This window comes from Pimephales promelas, chromosome 4, assembly GCF_988280905.1.
Source record: "Pimephales promelas chromosome 4, fPimPro1.hap1.1, whole genome shotgun sequence".
Taxonomy (NCBI): Eukaryota; Metazoa; Chordata; class Actinopteri; order Cypriniformes; family Leuciscidae; genus Pimephales; species Pimephales promelas.
Window position 1 is genome coordinate 48621041 of NC_142772.1, and position 17158 is coordinate 48638198.

General features: G+C 35.0%; 1 protein-coding gene across 1 annotated transcript in view; it reads left to right on the plus strand.

The window, feature by feature from the left end:
• The first annotated feature begins 1576 nt into the window (after positions 1–1576).
• ssc4d (scavenger receptor cysteine rich family member with 4 domains) overlaps positions 1577–17158 on the plus strand; it is a 23089-nt gene continuing 7507 nt past the window's right edge. Inside the window, exons 1-7 of the mRNA XM_039661468.2 lie at positions 1577–1640; positions 6998–7120; positions 9610–9654; positions 11656–11694; positions 13134–13436; positions 14686–14751; positions 15970–16284. Of these exons, the coding sequence (XP_039517402.2) occupies positions 7003–7120; positions 9610–9654; positions 11656–11694; positions 13134–13436; positions 14686–14751; positions 15970–16284 (886 nt within the window). The 5' untranslated portion in view covers positions 1577–1640; positions 6998–7002. The remainder of the gene's footprint in view (positions 1641–6997; positions 7121–9609; positions 9655–11655; positions 11695–13133; positions 13437–14685; positions 14752–15969; positions 16285–17158) is intronic.

The following is a 17158-nucleotide window of genomic DNA, read 5'->3' on the forward strand; positions in this document are numbered from 1 at the left end:
CAGTTATTACACAGCACACTTACATTACATTTATTTAATTTTTTTTTTTTTTTTAGGGGGGGGGGGGGGGGTGGGGGGGGCGCTAAAATTGTTGCTGCATACCCCTCTGAAACTGGGTAGTTGCGCCCCTGGTACTGGACACTGGACTTCAGGCATTTCCTTTTCCCCAGTCGTACTTCTGGACACCAGTCAAGTCGACAGTCTCGCCCATGATTGCGGTTTTGAGTAACGCAACAGGCTGGGAGTTTTTAAAAGCCACAGGAATCTTTTGCAGGTGGACTGTTAATTAGTTGATTCAGATGATTAGGTTAATAGCTCGTTTAGAGGACCTTTTCATGATATGCTAATTTTTTGAGAGAGGAATTTTGGGTTTTCATGAGCCGTATGCCAAAATCATCAGTATTAAAACATTAAAAGACCTGAAATATTTCAGTTGGTGTGCAATGAATCTAAAATATATGAAAGTTTAATTGTTATCATTACATTATGGATAATAATCAACTTTATCACAAAATGCTTATTATTTTAGATCAGATATTTAAGACAATCTGACTATTTGAGACTGGAGTTTGAATGAATCTCTTTTCTTTTAACGAAACATTGACATTAGTCCAGAACGGCTCTTTCAGTATTATCCTGAACATTGTATAAGCATTAGTGTCAGTGAACAGAAGAGAGGCTCTCGGGAGTGGGTACAAAACACACATCTGCGATTTTCCCGCCAAACGTCCCGAGTCCTAAAAATAAAAAACAGTCGATAGGCTCTCAGAGACAAACTAGTCTTGTTACAAGCTGTTCACACATCGGCAGTAAAAGGAGCGATTAATACATTAAAATAGCCCCTTTAAATATAATTATATTTAAAAACAGGAAGCAACATCTTTAAAACGTTTTCCCCCATTGCATCATCATGGGATAGCCCTCTCCATAAAGGATGCATTTTCCCATTAATAAGCATTTCAAATAACATTGAACATATTTTTAAGAGCAACTAAGTTGTCAAACCCAGTATGACTTGGTGAATTATAGCATTGGCTGAAGTGAACAGATTGAAATCACAATAATGAATCTGGAATCTGTCCAAACTAGCGATTGAACTGATCCTGTGTCTGTGGATGAACACTAATGTCTGCTTTAGCCTGCAATAAAGATTATTAAAAATGCTGTTAGTTGTGGTTTAATGTGTAGAAATGTGAATACACACACACACGCACACACACTCATGTTACAGGTTTTTGGATGAACTAAACCGCACCTTTTGTGAGCGCAACCTGAAACCAGAGATGCTGTGAAGGGCTGGCTTTACTGTCTTTCCTCCTCCCGTTTCCTCTGCATTCACATGAACCGGGCAGGGACGAGGTGTCAAGACATTAACATACAATGCTGTTGTACTTTTTTTTTTTTTTTTTTTTTACATAATAGTTTCTAGAGCAGCCAGGTACTTATAGACTCACAAGGTTAGAGAGATGAGAGACTGCATTGCTCTTCAGCCGGATGCTCTTTTTTCCTTTCCCGGCTAACTCAGAGAGCTGAAGAGGTGTCCTGTGAGCTTCATCTGAATTCACTGTGGACTTGCTTTTTTTGTGTGTGAAACAAAAAATAATAATTTTGCTTGTGAAGAAAATTGCTTTCCATCAAAGGTATGTTTATGTATCATTCTGCATCATTTAAAGTCATTTTACAGTATTTTTTTTGTATGCAAAAAATAAAATAATATTTAAAAATTAGAATATATTTTTGCACACGTTCTGCTACAATCATGGAAATAGATTTTAATTGCTATTTATTATTATTCCGCAAATGCATGTTCTTTTAATTGATTATTTAGACTTGTTGCTTTTTAGGTTTTGATATTTAGAAAGCGAAAACATCTTATTTTAACCAAAAAGGAAAAATTGAACTAAAGTCTCTCGCGGTTAATGTGGGACTTTAAGGGGCTATTTTCGCGAGCGCCTGGGATCTGTCAGTGTGAGAAGGAGAGGGAGGGGAAACACGGGCGACACAAAAGGCAACATTATTCCCTCGGGGACCCATGCTGCATCCAGCCATGAATGGAGTATTGAAAAACATAATATTGGTGACTAGATTAATTTTCAGGCCCTCACAACTGCTCCATTTGTCTGCAGGCTCGCAGCGGTTTGCGTCAGTAAATGTTCTAATTGGCGCACAATCGGCTTTCTGGACGACAGGGTTTCAGCTCTTTAATGCACAGATCACAAAGTTGGTGTTTCTCTCGGTGTGGGACAGGTTTCCTTCTGTTGATGTTTGGCTTCGGCTCGTGCACGTTTATGATTCTCTTATGCGGAACAGATGAGATCTCTTACAATACAATTTTCCCCTGAGCATCCATTTATCGCTTTTTTAGATAATAATAGGGATATTTTGAGTAGTTTTTATTTTTATATTGCCTGTTTTTGTTTTTTTGTTTTTTGTTTTTTTTTATCTTAGAAGCCTATAAGTTTTAGTAATTTTGTTGCGTTTTTGTTAATATTTTTATTAGGGCTGTGCAAAAATTAATTGCGATTAATCGCATCCAAAATAAAAGTCTGTGTTTACATAATATATTTGTGTGTGCTGTATATAATTATTTTGTATATATAAATACACACACATGCATGTATATATTTAAGAAAATGTGTTATTTATATATAAAATGTTTGTATTTATATAATATAGATTATGTATTTATATATATATATATATATATATATATACACAGAATTTAAGCACAAATAATTCTTAAATATATACATGCATGCATAGGTATTTATATATACAAAATAATTATATACAGCACACACAAATATATTATGTAAACACAGACTTTTATTTTGGATGCGATTAATCTCAATTAATTTTTGCACAGCCCTAATTTTTATTTATGAAATTATAAATGAAATTGAGAAATCGTCCAGCACCATTTGTCGTAATGAGGACGAGGTGTCAAATCATGTGTTTTATTGAGGACAACAGCTTTGACTATTATAGACTTTTATAAGAGGTAAAAGATAAAACGATGTTCGTGAGGCGGGCGAAAAATCCCATGACAGATCATTGTATCTCTGCATCATGCGTAGAGATTTGGGCGTCGGCTCATTTCACTAAACCTGTGAAAAATGGTGACATTTCAACTTCATAGCCACACCCTAGCAACCAGTTACAGGACCCTAGCAACCATCCCCCATAGACTTCCATTGAAAAAGGGCAAGATGGATATCCCTGGATCAGAACATTATAGAGATAAGGTTTCAGTTTTGACTAAATATCACCTGGAAACAATCATTTAGCACCCTAGCAACTGCTGTTAGAGTGATATCAGAGATAACTGTCTAATATGCATTTCAGAAACATACATATAAAAAAAATCACAATTCGCTTAGCGTGTATTTAAATTTTAAATTTAAAGAATGTAATAATTTTAATGCAGAAGAAATGAGCTCATTAAAGTGACGGATACTTTGTTTGTTAACAAATGTGACTACCAATCATAAGGGCACTTTTTTTTAAAAAAAATTAAGATTTATATATCATCTTAAAGCTGCAGTCCGACGTTTTTCCTCTTTGTCGCCCTCTCTGTTCGAAATCTGCAATTGCAGTCATTCGCGGAATTATCAACTTTACGCGAGTAGCACTTCAACAGCCTCGACAGGACACAGCGCGGATGAACACAATGTTTGAGGAGAGTGTGTGTCTGTATTTAGAATCACAGATTATTCTTTTTGGAAGTATGACCAATATTCACGGGGAAATGTCATCTGAACAAGTAAGAAACATCCACTTCTGCTCTGGTTCTGACATTGCAGTAAACCGCGCTGATTAAATCCAACAATCGCTTTCATATTACATGATAAAAAGTTATCATATCACTCAAAACCGTGCAAATTATATTTTGTTCTCAAATTGTTAATGTTAACAACGTCAGCATTGCGTGACTACATGTAATGTCCTTCCGATATTATCCTTGTTTTCGCATGGGCCGGTTGCAGTCTCTTTTTTTCTGTCGCCACACCGAAGTCGTTTGCATTTTACAGCGGGCGAATCTGTCGTCACTGGCGATCGTCGTTTGAACCTTTCTGGATCCGCCATCAAATTAATAAGTTAAATTATATCAAGTGCTGTGAGAAAAGTATAAATCTCCTCCTCCAGCATCCTCACACGCAATATAACGTATACTAAATTTCATTTAGTTTTTTAGTTTTTATTAAGTTTTTTATTTTTTTTAAGTCTGTCTTTTGTGCCTTGTGTATTTATTGTGTAACTTATTGTTGTCTTGCACTTTTTCACCTTATCTTGGCCACGTCGCCGTTGTAAACGAGAATTTGTTCTCAATCGGCCTACCTGGTAAAATAAAGGTTAAATAAAACTAAAATAAAAAAATACTAGCCGAGACTCTTCTTTGTGTGTACAGACGTGTGTGTGCCGAGGTGACGTAATGACGCAAAGACATGCTCGAATCTCCCGTGGAAATCCACCAGTACCACTGTAATTAACATTATTACAATCTTACCGCTTTGAATCGAGCTACGGCAAGCAGAGAGCGTTGAACACTGGCTGGTTATGTATTTTCTCAAATGTGTATTTTGGATATTTTTTAACCCCCAAAAAAGCTACGACTGCAGCTTTAAAGTGGAATAAATACGCTTTCCATGGATGTATGATTTGTTGGGATAGGACAATATTTGGCCTGTTCTACTGACGTCATTAAAGAAGGAAGTAGAGGGATGTAGTCCAAACGGGCCGTTCATGTAGGCTACTTCTGTTAAATCAAATATCTCGCTTGGCATAGAACTTTGAGCTTTATAATTTTACAGATATTATTTATAGCCAACTCTAACAACAACACACTAACTTAAGTTTGAAACATGGGATCACAAAGAACGGGACCTTTAAAGTTGTCCATTTATGTTGTCGATTTTGCCACATCCACTCACAAAAATATATATATTTTAAAGAGCCCCTATCATGGATTTTTGAAAATGACTGTTCATATGATGTGGACTATAGCTCTGAGGGAATGAAAACATCCTGCAAAGATTTATATCTGAAAGTGCACCGTATAGAAAGTTATTGTCTTTCAAAAGTGAGAGTCGACTCTGAGTCTATGAAATGAATTGTTTTTGAAACGAGTCATTAGCTGGTTCGTCGTGACGTAGAGACATACTGGCCGCGCGCAGACGGAAGTGTAAACTTGAAGTCTACACATTCAAATACTTCATCATCGCATCATGTCGAGAAGACGCTGTGTTCAACAATGCAAAGATAGTTCAGCCACTTTGTTTTAATTTCCCAGGGACGAGCATGTGAAGAATCGCTGGTTAGAGTTCATATTTGCAACGATACCACAACAGTATAGCCCGATTGTGTTCTCATCATTTTATTGACGAATAACGTTAGTTCAAAAACATAAATGAACTCAAATGTGGATTCGCAAGCGGTTGTTCCTGAAGGAGGGCTCAGTAACTTACCCAGTGTATATGGATCAGCTTCCTCCTTCGAATCACAACCTGTAAGTATTATTAATAATTGTTGCTTTTATGGGTTTTGAACGGTTTTGTAGCGTCGGGACGCGAGGCAGTATGTGTGTGCGCGTGTATCTGTATGTGTAATTTACACTCAGCGCAGCTTCTAGGTCTCCAATGTCAATTTTTGTTAAATATGTGAAATGTTTGTCGCTGTTATTGGAGTTTGTCATAAAGAATAGAGCGTCTTGTGGTACTGCAGTGCTTTATCAATATGTTTATGCGTTATGCTAACAAACAATAACTGACTGGGTCTGTCATCTGACCAATCACCGCCGATTAGCGTCACTCAAAGGAGTGGATTGGAAAAAGTAAAGAGTCGTTGTACGAATCATTTGGGAGTCGGTGAGCAAATCAGTTAAAAATAAATACATGTTATAAGACAAATAAAGTTTTTTTTTTCATCCTTGTATGCATGTTAAACTGTTAGGGAACATTTCAAATGCTATGATAGGGGCTCTTTAAATATTTACGGTAGGAAATTACAACATATCTTCATGGAACATAATCTGTACTTAACATCCTAATGATGTTTGGCATGAAAGAAAAATCTATAATTGCCACTTGTGACTGGTTTTGTGATGCAGGGTCACAAATGATTATGACATTTAGAAAAATGTGGCATTGATGCATGTAGATATTCCGAGTCCGCGTCACCTAAAATGTTCGAGGCGGGACCAGGGCAAACCAGCGCTGTCCTCCAGCCCCCCTCTCGCCCCCCGGCGCCCCAGCCTCGCGCTCAGGACAGTCCCAGTGACAGATTCTCCGGAAGGAGCGTTTAACTGGCGACCACAGACAGCAGAAATGTCTTTTTGTGCACCGAGGCCCGGAATGTTCACTATCTTTCCCGTGGAATATCATATTCTCCCCCAGATCCCAGATCCTGAGCCCTATCCCACCAGCTACACGCATTCCAGTGGAAGGTCAGGAGGGTTTTAGGAAAAACAACAAAAAAAAAGGATAACACACTGTAAATCCAGCTAAACGTACTTTAAACATTTGAGGAAACCGGTTGAGTGACGTTAAAAACTTCCAGCCCTTGATCTATTATTATAGAAAGTTAATATTTTGTAATATCAACTGTTGACTGGCGGTTTGAGTTGCGAGATTGGTTAGATATTTGCAAAACCCACAGAAATATGTAAAGGGTAGAAATGAATTGTTGAAAAATTTGGTTCACATGCAAAAATACATAACAACATTTTTGATTATAAATCTCTGGAACAATCAGCAAGCACTCGATTGGTTTGCTCTCATATCGACATGTGTGTGTCCAAAAGTGCCTGTGGCCTGCAGGCTCAACATTTGTTGTTGTGGTGTGTGTGTGTGTTTTACATAACATACTATGAGGGGAATCAGATTCAGTAATAACCTCGGGTCTGTGTCGTGAGAATAAGCGACAGTAAACCACATAGACGGATTGTGAGAGGTCGAGAGGTCTTACTAACTGAAGGTGTGTGTGTGTGTGTGTTCTGCAGGTGCCATGAAAGGTCAGCGTGTGTCCGACTGTGAGCTCAGATGTTGTAGATCTGCTGCCTGGATCGTGTCCGGCCTGCTGGCTTCACTGTTTCTCATCGCCGTCTCCATCATTCGTGCACCCCGTGAGTGACAAACACGCTTTTAGATATCAGAAGATCAACACAGTCTCATGAAAGTGCGTATCTATACCACCAATGTTATTTCTCATGCCATTTAATGGTTTTTGCGTGCATATATGCTAGGCTACTACACACCCTTGGGTGTGCGTGCGTATTACATGCCATAAAGTGCGTATCATAAGCACGCAAAAAATATTTTTTGGCGTTTAAATTGCACGAGAAATAACATTCGTTAGATACGCACTTATGAATAATTAGGCTTTTCATTTTGTGTCTGTGCTCACCAAGGCTATGATATATACTGTATATATATATATATTAGGGCTGTGCAAAAAATTAATTCGCATCCAAAATAAAAGTCAGTGTTTACATAATATATTTGTGTGTGCTGTATATAATTATTTTGTATATATAAATACACACACATGCATGTATATATTTAAGAAAATGTTTTTCATATATAAAATATTTATATTTATATAATATAGATTATGTATTTATATATGTATATACACAGAATTTAAGTGCAAATAATTCTTTAATATATACATGCATGCATAGGTATTTATATATACAAAATAATTATATACAGCACACACTAATATATTATGTAAACACAGACTTTTATTTTGGATGCGATTAATCGCAATTAATTTTTGCACAGCCCTAATATATATATATATATGATACATATATACATGATATATATTAGGATATCATATGAAACACTGCATCTACAACTATTTAAAACAGCTTTTTTTTTTTAGATGTGTTTATGGTTTATGGGAACAATAATCAAAATCAAAGACAACAGCGTCCGTCCACACTGTAAAATCTGCAAGAGTTGTTTTAAGTAAGTTGTTGAACTTACTTAAAACAATTTAGTATTATAATAGTATTATAATTTGTTGTTGTTATTCTCTTTTTGTATATTGTAGCACTAATAAAAATAAATAAAATCCATTATTATTAGTAGTAGTAGTAATCTGTACTGCATGCAATGCCTTCATTACTCAGAAAACACAAGTTAACATTACTTGACTGGTTTGAGTATCATTTTGCCAACACAAAAAAAAAAAAATTCCAGTCATCTTGAATGTTATTGTCAAAACAACTACAAATTTTGTGAGAACATCAAAAAAAATAAGTTGACTAAGATTTCCTAAAATCTCTCACCATTATTACTGTATGATCAGTGTTCCCTTTGGTTGAGCACTTAATTTCTATTATTGTAATTCTCTTCCAATTAATGCAGTGATGCAACATGAAATCACAGTAATTTGATTTCAAAGGAAATGAAGTAATAAATATTTGTATATACTTAAATTAATTCCATGTTTTGAATATATACAGTATAACAAAGCTATATTTCATGTATAATAATGATCTTTTAACATTTTATTGCTAATACTTATGGCATAGACTTTTAATTGGTTTGATATAGTCCCTCTAGGCTATATATTTTGCAACTTCAACATTCATGCAAACAAGTTTCTTTTTAATTAATTTAATTAATTAGACCATTACAATTTTATTAGCTGTCTCTTGTTGGAAATTGTAATGGTAAAAAAAAGCTAAAAATAGCAAAACAAAGCAATCCATTTATTCATGTCGCAACTTCTTCAGATCACAGATATAATTTAGTTGACAAAACTTAAATTGATTAAGTTAGAAAAATTAAGTTAGGATGACTTAATTCAATTGTGCAAACTCATTGCCTTAGTTGAATTAAGTAAATTGAACACATTTGTTTTTACAGTGCAGGCTTAATGGTTCCTGGTGGAACACAACACTAATTTCTCATGGTTAGTTCAGGACGTAAATCCCCCGTTTAATGCAAACGTTTGAAAAGACGAATGAATTAAAGGACACCTGAGAAGATGTGTCTATGCATCAGAGAGTTATAGGTGTTTCCCCAGCAGATCAATGCTTTCTGCAGTGACGCAAACACAAACAAAGACGTGAGATAATGTGTGTACCATATCGGTCACAGACTGACTGTTGTCTAGAGAACTTCAAAAAAAAGGTTATAGTGACACTTTAATTTAGGCTCCAATTCTCAGTATGAACTTGCTTATTATCATGCATATTACTAGGATATTGGCTGTTTATTAGTACTTATGGAGCACATATTAATATCTTATTCTGCACAGCCATATTCTACATCCCTTAATCCTACAATATTTAACAACACCTTACTGTACTAACTTTTAACAAGCAGTAAAAGCACCAATTATTGTGAGAACTGGACGCTAATCTAAAGTGTGACATTATAATATAATATATTATAATTATATAATATAATATATATATATATATATATATATATATATATATATATACAGTATATATATATATATAATATGTATATATAAATATAATAATATATATTATATATATATATATATAATATATAAACATATTTCTTCTGATTGAGAATTGCATATTTAAGTTAGTTAATGATGATTTGTTATGATCTTTTCTGTGTGCAGGAGATCTCAATCTCAACCTCAAACTCGAACGAAGATCAGTTTCCAGTAAGTATCATTATAAACTAAACATTTATATTTGCTTATGACTTTTCATAAGCAACCTTAATGACATCAGTCGCAACACACCCTAACGACCGCATAGCAACATTCTAAAAACATTGCAAAAAATGTAGCAACATTCGAAACAACTTAGAACGTTGAAAACAATTTGAAAATGAACATTCTAAAAAACCACTAGTTTGAATGCTAAAGCTTCAGATGTACAGTATGTGTGAACGAGCCTGAAGCGTTATGTTTACAGCGAATTTTGTTTCAGTGACATACGTATTAATAAGCAGAGAAGCCTGTGAAATGACCTAAATGGGATGTGATGGAAAAAAGCCTCTTTTCTGCTGTCTTTGTGAGGTTCGGAAAGCCTACACCATCGATTCACAGTTGAATACAATAGTTTGTATAGGCGCTGGCATTAGCTGTCTCAATACAGCTGCAAAACGGAAGAATAACAACACCTCAAGTGCTGTGTGTGTGTGTGTGTGTGTGTGGAGCGAAGAGAAAACACCAGAGCTTTCTCAACAAACACACCCAAGTCTAGCCAACATGTCAAATGTCTTAAAATGTTGAGTTATAGATATATTTCAATTGGAACTATATATAAATACATTTTAATAACAACAGCACTTTAGCCAACAACATATTACGTTTATCTTATTCATATATATATATATATAAATTTGGGGTCTGTAAGACTTTGGTATGTTTTGAAAAGTCCACCAAGACTGCATTTATTTGATTAAAAACCTTTCTGTTATTACAATAAGAAAAATATGTATAAAACTCTTGAATGTAACTTTTTAATATAGTTTAATGTTTTATATAGTTAAGTCTATAAATAAAAAATAAATAATAAAAAAAGATTAAAACAGTATTTTATTATTTTTTACTACTTTTATTTTTATGTAATGTTTAAAAAAAATTTTTAAAAATAAAATAAAAAAATTTATGTTTAACATTGAGGCCTATAGGCCTATATATTAATTTCTATATAAATCTCAAGCTTAAAACAATAAATATATGAAAAACTATGCATATATTATTGATATATTATGATTTATATAATTACGTATGATTTATAATATGATATATAGTTAAGTAAAAAAAAAGAATAAAAAAAGATTAAAACAGTATTTTATAATTTTTTTATATGATTAACTTTTATCTTTATCTAATGTATTAAAAATATATATTTTTATGTTTAACATTGATATTATATTTATATATATATATATATCAAGCTTAAAACATTAAATATATGAAAAACTATGCATATATTATTGATATTATTTATATATTATGATTTTCAATATATATATATATTGAAAATCATAATATATATATATATATATAATGTTATATATATATATATATATATAATGTTTTTTGGAGAAAAAAACACGAGAATATATATATATTCTCGTGTTTTTTTCTCCAAAAAACATTATAAAAACTGTATATATAAATATATAAAATGTACAATTATAGGATTTCAAAGAAAACAAACTAATTACGTAAGCTCTCATTAGTTAACATGAGTTAATACCACAATTTATAAATATTCTATACTTAACTTTTCTGAAAGCAAATCTGAAGTGTCTCATTAATGCGTCTCGCAGGTCTAGACTGAAGCAGACAGTTTGCAAGAAAACATAAGTAGATTTATAGATTTCTTTCTGTACAAGAGATTGGATATATCCACTGGATCTGATCAGACTCGTGCGCAGATCTGAATATCTGATCTGGCATAATGAGAGGAGTGTTTTATTGAGCCATGCCACATATTTCTGTCCGTCTGAATCACAGCCTGAACAGAATTCACAGTCTTCCTGTTCCAGCGAGTCTAAGATTACAGGAAAATAGATGTAGTAGATATAGAGGGCTGTAGCTATGGAGGGCCAAGAACCTCCTTTCAACAAATAATTTCACCACAATCGTTGTTTTCTCTCTCGCTCGCTCTCTCTCTGACTTTCTCTCTACTTTTTTCTCCCACAGCCAACACTACAAACGCCCCAGTGACAACACAGTCTGACGGTAATTCACTTTCTCACCCTTTCTATCTTTAAGAACACACCCTTTTAAGAAAAGACAAGTTTGCCTTCGCAAAGAGGGGAAACGGATCATAATTGCCTCCAAAGGGACAAGAAAAAAAGTACTGTTACTTCCTCTTGCTCGGTTTACACAATCCCCTTCTCCCCCGCTATGCCACGTCCTCTCTCTCTCTCTTTCTTTTTGGAGTCATATGTCATATTTAGACTTATTATTGTGCCTTAAGTTGAAGGGGATTAGGAACATTCTTACTGGGTTCATTATATCATTATATTTGAGCTCAACTTATTCCCAAGCCAGAGTAGATTTCATGCGCACTAGAGACTACAGTATGACCTTCAACTGAACACTCGAGTTTTTCGGATATAATCCTTTGGTAACATCATATTTTTGGACATGTACACAAATAAAGGTTCCAAGCATTTTTGCTTCCCCAAAGAACCGCTCGGTTCTTGTTTAGAACATTTTGAAAATCTAAAGAACGTTTTTGTAGTTTAAAGAACCTTTGGTAACACTTTACTTGAAGGGGTGTGCATGACACGAAACACGTCATGAATGTGAAGGAGGTTTTATGCATGTTAATGAAAACTGTCATTAATTATGACATTTTGAATGCAAATATGACGTTGTTTGAGATGTCTTTGTTACGACAACTTGACATAAATTAATACATCATAACCTGTCAGTGTCTTTATCAAACTTAAATTAGTAGTTCACTTTAAAAAAAACTTTTGCTGATAATTTACTCACCCCCATGTCATCCAACATGTCCATGTCTTTCTTTCTTCAGTCGATTTTTGATGAAAACATTCCAGGATTTTCTCCATATAATGGACTTCAATGGGGTCCAAACGGTTCAAGGTCCAAATGAGAGTTTCAGTGCAGCTTCAAAGGGCTTTAAACAATTGCAGACGATGAATAAGGGTCTTATCAAGTGAAACGATCGCTCATTTAATAAATAAATAACAAAGTTTAAGTTTTATAAGCTCAAATGCTCGCCTTGATCTGTACTCTGTGACTCTCCTGTTCGGACTCGTTCATCAAAAATGAACAAACCTTTTTCCGAGTCAACTCGCTCATTTCGTTTGTTGAATGAACCAAATGACCTGAAAAAAGATTCGTTCATTTTGATGAACGAGTTCGAACAGGAGAGTCACGAACGCGCATCACAGAACAGAGCAAGGCGAGCATTTGAGCTTATAAAACTTAAACTTTATTATTTATTTTTGAAATGAGCGATCGTTTCGCTTGATAAGACCCTTATTCATCGTCTGGAATCGTTTAAAGCCCTTTGAAGCTGCACTGAAACTGTCTTTTGGACCTTGAACCGTTTGGACCCCATTGAAGTCCATTATATGGAGAAAATGCTGGAATGTTTTCATCAAATAGCAGAAGAGACTTGTTAAGAAACGTTCTCCCTGCAGTGCGACTGGTGAACGGCAGGAACCGGTGTGAGGGTCGGGTGGAGGTTCTCCACAACGGCTCGTGGGGGACGGTGTGTGACGACGACTGGGACATGGTGGACTCGAACGTGGTGTGTCGACAGCTGGACTGTGGCGTGGCCGTGGCCGTGGGGAGCAGCTCCAGGTTCGGGCAGGGATCCGGCCCAATCCTGCTGGATAACGTGGACTGTAAAGGGGGAGAGATGGACTTGAGTCAGTGTGGGAATCAGGGATGGGGCGTCCACAACTGCTACCACTATGAAGACGTGGCCGTCACCTGTAGAGGTACGTGGAGTCAAGTCACCTCCATTTATAAAGCGCTTAAAGGGGCACTCCTCTTTTTTTGGAAATAGGCTCATTTTACCTGTACTCTCATTCCTGTGTAATAATCAAGAAACTACACAAACTTAGAAGCTGGGCACTGTTTTCAGGCGCTCCGTCATGTCATTACGCCTGCTGCACTCATAGTTTCTTGATTATTACGCAGGAATGAGAGTATAGTTCCTAGTTATATCAGCCTAGAAAAATGCAACTTTTCATTTTCCGTCGGTCTTAGTCCACGATATAACTACAGAAGAGTCAAGTTTTAAATCCATCCAAGTTTTAAAGTCTTTTTTTTTTTTTGGAGAAATGCTAATGGTCTTGTGCACTTCAATGATGTATGCTAAGCTATGCTAAAAGTGGTACCGCCAGAACCAGAGATCAGCTGAATGGATTAAAAAACGGTAAAACTCAACAGTTTAACTCTGTAAAATGAGCCTATTTCCAAAAAAAAAAAAAAACTTAGCTGATAATTTACTCGCCCCCATGTCATCCAAGATGTCCATGTCTTTCTTTCTTCAGTCAAAAAGAAATGAAGGGTTTTAATGAAAACATTCCAGCATTTTTCTGCATATAATGGACTTCAATGGGGTCCAAACGGTTCAAGGTCTAAATGAGAGTTTCAGTGCAGCTTCAAAGGGCTTTAAACGACACCAGACGATGAATAAGGGTCTTATCAAGCGAAACGATCGCTCATTTAAAAAATAAATACAAAAGTTTAAGTTTTATAAGCTCAAATGGTCGCCTTGCTCTGTTCTGTGATGCGCGTTCGTGACTCTCCTGTTCGAACTCCTTCATCAAAATGAATGAATATTTTTTCGAGTCCTGACTCGAAGGGTCCTTGATACGACCCTTATTCATCGTCTGGTGTCGTTTAAAGCCCTTTGAACAGTTTGTAGTTTGCACTGAAACTCTCATTTGGACCTTGAACCGTTTGGACCCCATTGAAGTCCATTATATGGAGAAAATCCTGGAATGTTTTCATCAAAACCCTTCATTTCTTTTCAACTGAAGAAAGAAAGACATGGACATCTTGGATGACATGGGGGTGAGTGAATTAAAGTGAACTACTCCTTTAAGGAGAAGTAAAGTGGATCTGTCTCAAGACACATTTTCATGCATTATTCAAAAACCGTTTGAAAAGTTTGTACTAATATGTGGTGATAATTAATAATGAATGGGTTCAATGACGAGATGTGTGTGTTTCTCACAGGCAATAGTGTGGTGGAGTCTCGAGGCCTGGAGCCAACAACACCGTCCCGTCTGGCCTCGGGTTTGAGTAAGTTCTCTTACATGAGGTTTTACACTCATGAATGAACAAAAATGCTGGGTTGTTTCAACCCAAATTTGGGTCAAATATGGACCCAAATGTTGGGTTAAAAATGTAATTTAAAATTTGAAAAAACCTAACTTCAACTTTCACTTTCAACGGTTACATTTTTAACCCAACATTTGGGTTTGTCCATATTTGACACAAATTTAGGTCGAAACAACCCAGCATTTTTTAAAGTGTATGTTTAAGAAATATTTGCATATACAGGTGATGCTCGAAACATTAGAATATCGTGCAAGTAAGTTCAGTAATTCAACTTAAAAGGTGAAACTAATATATTATATAGACTCATTACATGCAAAGTGAGATATTTCAAGGCTTTATTTGTTATAATTTTGATGATTATGGATTACAGATATGAAAACCCCAAATTCAAAATTAGAATATTGTAAAAAGGTTTTCATATCTGTAATCCATAATCATCAAAATTATTGATGATTATTGGGACTATTCAACCGAGACCCATTATAATATATTTTGATCAACATGACATAAGCAATTGATAATGTAGGAATTGCACGTAATCATACGTGCCGAAGCATTCGCAACTTGCTAAAGTAAACTAATAGTTCATTTAGTGCTGGGCAGCGATCACTTGCGATTAGTGTATAATTGATTTGTATATTTAAATACACACATGTATATGTTTAAGAAATGAAGCTCGAAAAATTAGAATATCATGCAAAAGTTCATCTATTTCAGTAATTCAACTTAAAAGGTGAAACTAATATATTAGTTTCACCTTTTAAATTGAATTACTGAAATAAATGAACTATATTATAGACTCATTACATGCAACGTGAGATATTTCAAGCCTTTATCTGTTATAATTTTGATGATTATGGATTACAGATATGAAAACCCCAAATTCAAAATTAGAATATTGTAAAAATGTTTTCATATCTGTAATCCACAATCATCAAAATTATTGATGATTATTGGGACTATTCAACCGAGACCCATTATAATCCATTTTGATCAACAATGTAGGAATTGCACGTAATCATACGTACCAAAGCATTCGCAACTTGCTCAAAGAAATGAGAAACTGCTTTTTTGATGCACGAGATTGAACAGGTCGTTTTGAGGATTTCAGTTCTGATCTGAGAAATGCACCGAAGCTGGTCCTGGATCAGAGAGTTGATGATCTTCCTCCGCCTGTAGGAGACGGTGTGGTCCGGCTGGCCGGCACGTCGGACCGCTGTCAGGGCCGGGTGGAGATCTACTACCAGGGCAGCTGGGGGACGGTGTGTGACGACGACTGGAGCATGGCGGACGCGGCGGTCGTGTGTCAGCAGGTCAGCTGTGGACAAGCAGTCGCCGCTCCCACCAACTCTTACTTCGGCTACGGCACGGGCCGGATCCTGCTGGATAACGTCAACTGTAACGGGCACGAGAGCAGTCTGAGCTCCTGTTACAGCCTGGGGTGGGGAGTGAACAACTGCGGGCATCATGAGGACGCTGGTGCCATCTGCTCAGGTGCGTACGGCATCGCTCACACGGATCCGGATCTGTGCACAAACACATTTAAAATATGAAAACACAAGTGAAATGCTTTCAATTTGCAAATATTACACTGCCGGTCCAAAGTGTCTTCTGCTCACCAAGGCTGCTTTTATTTCACTGCTAATACAATAACATTGCAAAATATAGTTACAATTTTTCTACTTGAATATATTGTAAAATGTCAGCATCATTATTCCAGTCTTCAGTTTCACATGTAATGATCCTGCTCTATTATTGGTGCTAACAATGTTATCAATAATGATATTAATATTAACTTTCGCTGCTTAATATTTTTGTGAAAACAGCGATACATTTTTTTTTTCTGGATTCTTTAAAGAAATGGAAAGTAAAATATTTATTTGATAAAAAATAAATATTTTTATTAATAAAAAATATTTATTTGTCTATAAATATTTTTATAGACAAATAAACATTCACAAATATTTACATACACAAATAATTATAAATAAATATAATTTATATAGACAAATAAATATAATTTATATAGACAAATAAATATAAACAAATATTTATTTGTTTATAAATATTTTTTATTATCAAATAAAAAAAATATTTATTTGAAATAGAATCTTTACTGTCACTTTTGATCAATTTAATGTGTACTTGCTGAATAGAAGTATTAAATTCCTTTTTTTGTTTCTAGTTTCTGTCTTTTGTTTTTTGTGTCCATGTTTCTTGAGCATCAAATCATCATATTAGAGTGATTTCTGAAGGGTCATGTGACACTGAAGACTGATGAAAATTCACAGGAATAAATTACACTTTACTATATATTCACACGCAGAAAGCAGTCTTTTTAAATTGTAATAATTTTTAACAATATTAC